This window comes from Saccostrea echinata, unplaced genomic scaffold, assembly GCF_033153115.1.
Source record: "Saccostrea echinata isolate AGI-Se365-2 ecotype Australia unplaced genomic scaffold, CSIRO_AGI_Sech_v1 ptg000056l, whole genome shotgun sequence".
NCBI lineage: Eukaryota > Metazoa > Mollusca > Bivalvia > Ostreida > Ostreidae > Saccostrea > Saccostrea echinata.
This window is the reverse complement of record NW_026889805.1, coordinates 3,008,022-3,017,373: the sequence shown is the minus strand read 5'-3', so window position 1 is coordinate 3,017,373 and position 9,352 is coordinate 3,008,022. Positions and strand designations below refer to the sequence as shown.

Sequence of the window (9,352 nt, the reverse complement as noted above, 5' to 3'; positions counted from 1 at the left end):
ATAAATTCAATGTTGAAAATTTTAAAGTTGAAGCAGATTCTCATCTGGTCAGACCTGATAGGAAAACAAATGCTTTGAACATGTTGACTGATAAAAAATCAATGAACTTAAAAAAGTTCAATTTTACATGTGTAAGCACTTTTAAGAGGTAGTAGTTTTATTTTATTGTAACTATATGGGCCTAGATTTCATGTCTTATTGGATATACAGTATGTTAATTTATTTTCATTTTTTAATAGATTTCCATGTTAATCACTCTCAGTATTTATCATTTACTATGGTGTGTATTTTAAAAGAATGGCATCATGAAAACAACACATTAATTATTGTAATGAGTATTTGAATTCCTTTTGAATTGTTGGCTTTAGAAAAATAGAGAATTGTACTCACTTTCAGAAGTAATTCAAGGCTATGTGGTCACGTACAGTTTTGCCATCACCTCCCAAGTCTTCCGCCTCATCCCACTCATCAATTATGATGATGTCCGCATTTGGCAAAATGTCTCCTCGCATAATACCAATGTTGTGTAAGACACAAGAGGCAATGATGGCAACACAGGCCCTCTGGGGTGACACTCGTAATTCAGTGTGTAGACACGAGACCCTACGCTTAATGATGCCAAATGTCTGCTCTATCAACACTCTTGTCCTACAGTGGGCAGTATTAAACCGCTGCATATGAATCTCAGACGGGTTCAGGTATGGCGTCATTAGGTAGGGTTTAAGGGCATACCCTGAATCTCCCAAAAGTATTCCTTGTACGTGTCCTGCAGTGGGAATTAAGTGAATTTCTATTATGATGTTAAATTGAATTATGGCCGTATTATTTTTTTCCTTATGTGATTTTCAAAAAAGGTAAAATTATATGCTTGTCATTAACTTACATTGTTTTTACAGTCAAGGTATATGACCTTTAGCTAGCATTTTGTACATACAGAGTTTTCTTATAAATATAGCTGGATTCCTACTCTTAAAAATATTCGGAAGCATATAAATTCAGATTTTCAAAATGTATTTTTCCAAAACTGGAACAGATTGAATGATTTTAAATTTCAAATGAAAATGATAACTGAAATAAAAAAATAAATCATTTAATAAGAAATGCAAAACTGCAATTCTCAGACAAGAATCAATAAGAAATTGATGGTCATAACAAGGTACCATTTTCAAATTCTCTACATAACGCAGACTCTTTGAAAATTCTGGAATCATGGACTGATCCTGGCCATTTAGCCACAACATTTGTGATGGAAAAATCAGGGCCACATATCATCTGCAATAACATAATAGATATCATGGTTCTTGAATCTATTGTTATATCTATGGACAAATTCTTAACGAAATTTACAAAGAGTCACAGCTACAAATATAGCTATACAACAAGTAGTACCGGTACATCTTATGTATGCCAGGACCTGTATAGCTATAATGACTTCATTTAAAAAATAGATAATTTAGAATCATGAAACTGCATTATTTGGAGTATCAAGAAAATTGATCATCTAAACTCTTTGAAATTTGAGAGGAAGGGAACTAGCTTAAAATCTCCATAAAAGTGTGCATTTTCCTTAAAGGAGATGGGTGAACAAGGCGCGCAGAATGCCTATAGCTTCAGATATATACATGTAAATACCACAAGTTGCTGTCCTTTAAAGGAAAGGGGGGGGGGTTCGGATGTTGTAACCCTATTTATTTTTGCAGAAAGAGAAAGAGAGAGTGCGTTTTTTTCTGCAATATAGATATTTTTACGTCTAGTATTTTCAATAAAATAAGTACTTCAATCTCTGCCCTTTCTGCTCTCTAGATAGAGTTTTGCTTATTGCTTTTCTCCTTGTACTTTCACAACCCCGGCCCCGGGCCTCGACTACCCACACGTAACATGAAAGATTTCACTTCGATATCATCGGAAGATTCCGGCGAACGTACATAGCTATTTTTGGACCATCTTCTGAAGAACTAACTTTAAGAAGTATGCATTAAAAGTCATGAAATGGAGTATTCCTCTCCTTATATTATGGGGATATTTTAATCAATAAAGAGAAAGGTTCAAAATGTCCCCGTAGAATGTTGGGGAAGGGGGGGGGGGCTCACTTTTCCTTAAAAAAATAATCTTTTGTTATAATTTGAATATATAAGTTTTGATTTGCATTGGAAGCTCCCCCGCACTTTTTGTTGCGGGAAGGTTCAAAATACGGACAATCAAACATTTAAAAGAAATCAAAATGTACCGAAAAGTTTAGACGAAGCCCCCTCCCCCCGAAATAGGATTTTACAGTGTGGTGCACAGGTTGTTGTTTTAATTTATTTATTAATTGTTGCTTGTCAACACTCTTTGGAGGTTGTCCCCTTTGAAAACCGTTGAATAGTGCCTGCAGTGTGACCTAGAACCACCACCACCCCTTTTTCAAAAACTGCTGAATCCGACCCTGTACTGGAGCACTAGAGGGTCTCGGCACTAGAGGGTCTCGAGTTATCTAAAACGATGCTAGGTTATCGACTAACTCGATCAATTTAAAAACACAAAAAAATTAATTTTGGGTGTTTTTTTTTCTCTGTCTCTTTTAAACTTTGAAAATATGGAGCGAAAACCCACTCATATCGAAAAATTGTGGTTTAGTACGAGAAAATGATCCTTTTTGCCATCTCTAGTGTGTGTGTTTGCTATTTCATAGGCAAACAATTTCAATCTTAGTGAGATTTTTGCAAATTGTGGAGATTTTACATAAAGTATACTTTAATTTTAGACGAAATATCAAAATATCAAAGAAGATTTTGTTTTAATTGGGATTTAATTTTTCACCTTCATGCTTGTTGCACTATAGGCACTGTGCTCGCCTTGTTCGCCCATCTTCTTTTACATGTAAACCCAAACAATAAAAAAAGTCTTAAATATAAGTTTTAGATTACATAGCTTGTATATTACCTGTACATTCAGGGAATGGAATCCTTTCCTGTTTATAAAATCAGCTTCATTATCCTTTGGAGCTTTTATCTTAATCTGGGTGCCATCCACACACCCAACAACATTTGGGAATCCTTTGAACCAAATATAGTTCATTTAAGTTAATTCTCTTAAAACCACGTGACGTAAAACGGCACTACATGGTACATGGACGAAAAAAAAACAAACAAAAACAAAACAAAAATACATACATATAATGCAATGGTTCAAGCAAGAATTTTTTAGCGTGATTCTAGTTCAGCTAGAGGGAAAGGAGACCAATGTACAAAGTTTTTTTTTTAATCTGGCCTGAAGTTTTAACACAAATAGCACGTACTTTAAAAACATCATAATGTTTGGCTTATAACATAATTTCCAGTTAATTTTTTTTCCTCAAATACCTAAAGCATTACATTACATTCTATCGGTAGATGATTTTACACGCAAAACAAAATCATTTCAAATAAATTCAGAATAAATTAATAGCATCTCCATTTTCATTAACCTGTCCTACTTCTTTGTGCACCCTGTGTAATAGAATTTCAAAATCGATTTTTATTAACTTTTGTGTTTTTATGTGGTAGCTCAGTCGATGAATACTGCAAAAAAGGGGGGCCATTTATCCTTTATTGACTTTTGTGCTCCGTCACTGAATACTGAAATGGGGGAGGTTCCCTAATTCTCCCCCTTTTTTTGGTAAAAGTACATGCATCATTCAATAAACTACTAGTCGTCTGCCGCCATTTGTGTTCGATGCCTATTTAAATTTTATCACATTTTTAGGATGGGTTTGAAAAAATCACTTTCTACAAGATTTATTTCCCCTTGTGGTAATTCTTTTATCAATTGAGTAGGCCTATGGATGGAAAACAACAACTACCGGGTATATAGAGGATGCCGATACTGATCAATAACGAAAGGTAGATAAAGATTATTTGTTTTTTAAACTTCAGTGCATTTATTAAGATGCTTATTTTTTTAAGTAAAGGGGAAAACACATGCAATGTATTGTGCGATATGACATATGTGCACCCATGATTAAAAACAGAGACAGAGTAATTTCGCGTTGAATGTGAAATGATAGTTTGTATTTCATAAAGAGGGTGTTAAACACATGTACCTGCAATATCAAAAAATCTACTCTTGAATGCAGATAGGTCCATAGGGAATTTAATGTACCTCTGCGCGAAACTCGCAAGCAAGGTACACACACGGCGAGCAGCTCTTCCAGTCGAAGACTTGGCGATTCCCAGTGGTTCATCAACGAGATTATAAAATGAGCCAGTGGCTAGGAATCGTAGGGCTACCAGCACTTGTAATAGCGGGTGAAGGGCGGAGTTTCTCTTTGTTGGTCTTACAAGATCATCGTACAACAATTCCACAAGGAAGAGGATGGTAGCAGGCCTGAAACGGTATTTAATATAGACTTCATTCGGCTCCAAATCCTCCAGTGGGTTACTTCTATCCCTGAAAACACGCGGACGTGGAGCCTTTCTCTGCCTTTGAATGATGTTGAAAATATTCAACTTCGCTGCCGAAGACGCCATATTGAAAGTGAGATCACAAATCAAGAAGTTAGACACCTTTTAAGTTGTCTAACTTTTTGAGCTCAAAAGTGAGACCAAACTAAGAAACTGAGACTGAGACTGAGATGACAATTTTTTATGGCACACCTAACTTGAGACTGAGACCAAAATCTGAGACCGTCTCAAATTCTGATCTCAAAAGTGAGCTGGCTAAGTTTTATGGCCCCGGAGCCAGGTGTCATGGAGGAGTAAGTATTTCCTGTCGACCGGTCACATTTGCCGTATTCCCCTTGTTATAAGATCGGATAAACGGAGAAATCCGTAGACAATTCAGTAAGAAATAATTGCTTAACAAATTTTATGAAAACCGTCAGTCAACATTCGACTTAACGATAGACTGTATTTGCAAACAAGGTTATTGTATCGATTATTGTACTGTTGACTTTTAACGATATTGTTGATAGCCTTGTATCGTCAATTTACTTGTCAGTAGCTTGCTTCGTTTTAGGAATTATTAATACGTAGAACACCCTCTTACATCTTTCAGACATAAACCCCATGTGCAGGTAATAATGGTACATTACTACATGAATAAGGCAGGCTGACGATAGAAAAGTTGTACTCATCACGTTTATCATAGAGTTTAGCTGTTAGTTTGAAATCAATGTCTTTCTTTAGTAATATATCCAAATATGAAATTAGATATTTAGTCTCAGTGGTGTCTTTTATTTCGAGTTCAAAGGGATACATCTTATCAACGTATGAATGAAAATTGTTGATGATGAAATGTCATTAATATATCAAAATGTCGAATTGAAGACCACAGCAAGAGATAAAGATAACGAACAGTTATCAAGCTCTGAGGAGCAAACAGGGACCTCTAAAAACATCGAGGTGGGATCAGGTGCCATGGAGGAGTAATTGAAATATGTGGAGATAACGAACAGTATTCCAGCTCAAAAGTCCATTAAACATTACAAAATAGGAGCAGAGCAAACACGGACCTCTAAGACATCAAAGGTGGGATCAGGTACCATGGAGGAGTGAGCATCCCCTGCTCCTTGTCATGATCGGAAAAACGGAAATATCCGCAGACAATTCAGTGTGAAAATAATGGCCTAACAATTAGCATGAAAAACGTCTTCAACATTTGACTTCATGACAGGTTGTATTTGCTGATAAGGTCATTGGATCGACCAAAGAATTTGCGAAATGTCGACTTAATTTATATGAGACTGTTGATATCTTTGTTTCATAAACTTATTTGTCAATAGCTTGTCTTGTTTAAGAAATTGTTCGTACGTAGAGCATGCTCTTGCGTATCGAATCAATTGGGAGACATACACTCCATATGCAGTTAATAATGATATATTGCTACAAAGATAAGGGTAATAGACGAAAGAAAAGTTGAAGTCATATCATAAAGCTTGTTGTTAGGTTACCATTAACGTCTTTTTGTCGCAAAATATCCAGATATGAAATAGATGTGTCAGACTCTGTTGTATCTTTCATTTTGAGTTCAAAGGGGGATGTCCCGAATCAATGAAGGAATGAATATGAATATTTGTAATTGATGAAACGTCTTCGATGAAATATATGGAGATAACGAACAGTATTCAAGCTCAAAAGTCCATTAAACAATACAAAATAGGAGCAGAGCAAACACGGACCTCCAAAATATCAGAGGTGGGATTAGGTGCCATGGAGGAGTGAGCATCCCCTGCCGACCGGTCACACCCGCCGTGTGCTCCTTGTCATGATCGGGAAATAACGGAAAAATCCGTCGACAATTCAGTGTGTAAACAATGGCATAACAATTAGTATGAAAAATGTCAGTCAGTATTTGACTCAATGATAAATTGCTCACAAGGTCATTGTATCAACCATAGAACTTACGAAATGATGACTTTAAACGAGACTGCTGATATTCTTGTTTCAACAACTTGTTTGTCAATAATTTACCTCGTTTTAGAAATTGTACATACGTAGAGCATGCTCTTGCATATCGAATCAACTGAGAGATATAAACCCCGTATGCAGGTGATGAAGGTATATTGCTGCATAAGTAAGGAAAGTTGACGATTGAAAAGTTAAAGTCATCACGTTTATCATAAAGCTCGGTTGTTAGATTACCATTAACGTTACCATAAACTATATATATATATATAGAGAGAGAGAGAGAGAGAGAGAGTTTTGAAGGATTGTTTCTTTGACATAGTTTAGTCATTGAAAGTGTTGTCTTAAACAATACTGTTTAGTGTTTGTGTAAATTATCATCTTTCTCCACCCTTTAAAAGAATTACCCGCGAGAGAGTTTGTTGGCTGTTAAACTTTGCCTACATCTCTGATTATCCGTCTGTCATTTCATATTACTTAGGTGGCACGTTACTCTGGTAAATTACTAGTAATAAACATGTACAAAGCGACAATCAGATCTTGTTATTTAGATTAAGTCTCACAGAATGACAACTCCTGGCTATAATGAAATGTTACAGTGCGAGACCCTCTACACATTACCATAAAATAGTCTTAAATAGAACCGTTTCTTAATCTTCCAAGGTTCAATGGTAATGCGAAACCATTACCAAAATATGAGCACTGAAGTTATACAAATTATAGGAATGTTAATCAGAATGTTAGAACTTGGACGATTGAGAAGTCATAGAGTCGTAAAACTCTCACAAAATGAAGTCCAGATTTGGATATTATTAGCTTTATGTTTTAGTAATTCCCATAGGCATCCGCCGGTTCCTTTAAATAGTAAGTTTAACTCTCTTTCTTATCTCTGATTTCCTGTAGTTTCTACCAATGAAAAAATAAAACAAATCTCACCGCCAAAAGCCTATGTAGCATCTCACAAATGATACTGTTTAACCAAAGAGAAACGTTGGTATATATCTATGAGTTAACTTAATCATTGTATTAGAGGTTTGATATGTTCATATATTTTTGAGGGAATCATCGATACTGAGATAAAAAAAAAATCCCACTAAATTTTTTTTTCATTGTAACCTCATGCTACGTATTTCTCGTTGTCATTTTATATTGCATACTATCTCGTTGTAAAGTGACCAAGAAATGTTTTATTCGGTACATGGAATTAAAAAAAAATCATACTCCCAAGTTAAACAATTTGGTCACAGATACTTGACAAAGATTTTTACGGAACAAAATCTAAAAACGTTGTCGATATTTTATTCGAAATTTAGAGTCGATACTTAAATAAATGCAAATCTGTGTAAAATGATAAATCAATGTTAAAATATAAATCAGTATAAATTAAGTCAGTTTAAATCTTAAAATCAGTGTAAAATGACAAATTAGTGTAACATATATTTTTTTAATATGTTTAGTCACCAATCAAGAGCCCTGGGGGGGGGGGGGGCATTTACAATCATATCAGTATGATCACATTTAAATATAATAATAGTTATATTATTACATGTATACTCATAAGTTATTGTAAAATTACAAAACAGAGTAAAATTCATTTTTTTACCATGACTTTACCACGAAAAAATAAAAATATATTTGTCCTTTAGGAAAAAACGACATTTCAACGAAACTTTAAGATGAAATATTGTAGATTAAAATCAATTTTGGATAAAGGTAAACCTATTCTTGATATCAAACGTATGAATGCGAAGAGTTTATTTGGAAACAATCAATATTATTATTCTATAGAATTCACTACATTAAAAAAAATCTATTGTGAAACAAGAAGATACCGAACATTAACGTTGATCATTAATATAACTTGCATTGAAACATTTATCTTTTTTTAATATTAAGAAATATTTGTCAAAGTAAGGATTATATGACAATATTGAAATTAATAAGTAACATAATTTGTTTTTGTAAGGAGGTGCTTTCCAAACAAGGTCTTGAAATAACTTGAAGATTTTTTTAGTTTCAATTTATTCTTTAAACCAACACGTTTCTCAGATTGATATCATTAATACAACCTATACACATAGGGACACAATTTAACAACAAAACATTTAAATATATATAATTAATTTACCATTTGTTGCATTATTTCGTAGTAAAGTAGCTTTAGCTAAAAATTTCCTAAAGTTACATAATTTTTTCACACTTTTGAGCTGAGTAAATTTGACTAATTCGAACACAATTTGTGATTATACCATTTTTTTAGCACATGTATAAAAGCGACATTTCAAAATAAAACTCATCTTCCTTGTGATAATGAACACATAGCACTCAAATTCTCTTGGATTTTAAACATTCCTGTAACAAGCTACTTCTTAATGATAAGACATTCTAAATTTAGTTTTTTATTTTCTCTTTTTTGTTTTCTCTATTTTCTTTTCTCTTCCCTTTAAAATCAATTGCTTTTGTCAAATATGACTGAAAGCCATTGAAAAAAACAGCCCTTCTGAAGACTGTGCTACCAAAGAAAAACCTTTGTTCTATGATTTTGTAAATTATGATTATGTTCTATATAGTCCTATAAGATGTACAGGAATATTTACATCCACTGAATATTTTCTCCTTTATTTCTTATAAAAACCATTATCCTTAATCAATCTATAAACTCTAAAAAACTAGTTGGAACCGGTTTTTAAGCAGTAGACCCTTCCATCAATGAAACATATCAATAATACAATAATTTACGTACTTAAACCTACTTAATATGATTATCCTTTAACAGTAAAATGTCTTTCTTTCCTGGTACGGGAGTTAACGCAGATTAGAATTATTTAACAAATCATTTATTACTGATACTCTCACACGGTGGGATGCCTTTTGTCTTAAAACAAAGAAGGAAACTTCCATTAAAACTTTTAAGAATTGTCTGCACAGCAATAGTGTAAAACCAAAAATATTTTCATATTGAAAAAGTTTCTGAATATATAACTCACACA

At 33.7% G+C, this 9,352-nt stretch overlaps 1 protein-coding gene across 1 annotated transcript; it reads right to left on the bottom strand.

Annotated features, from left to right (window-relative positions):
- Nucleotides 1-392: 392 nt before the first annotated feature.
- On the bottom strand, nt 393-4,713 carry LOC133173393 (putative nuclease HARBI1). The gene is made up of 4 exons (XM_061308374.1): nt 4,061-4,713; nt 2,923-3,035; nt 1,161-1,272; nt 393-766 (listed from the first exon to the last, which is right to left on the bottom strand). The coding sequence occupies exons 1-4, from the start codon at nt 4,485-4,487 to the stop codon at nt 393-395; spliced, it is 1,026 nt and encodes a 341-aa protein (XP_061164358.1). The 5' UTR covers nt 4,488-4,713.
- Nucleotides 4,714-9,352: the final 4,639 nt, after the last annotated feature.

What these genes read in the sequence shown, in the direction of transcription:
- LOC133173393 (XM_061308374.1), bottom strand. Translation starts at nt 4,487, where the DNA reads ATGGCGTCTTCGGCAGCGAAGTTGAATATTTTCAACATCATTCAAAGG. An exon ending in TCCATTCCCTGAATGTACAG is followed by an intron (nt 1,273 to 2,922) that starts GTAATATACAAG and finishes ATGTTATTGCAG; the next exon opens with ATGATATGTGGCCCTGATTT. An exon ending in ATGTAGAGAATTTGAAAATG is followed by an intron (nt 767 to 1,160) that starts GTACCTTGTTAT and finishes TTCCCACTGCAG; the next exon opens with GACACGTACAAGGAATACTT.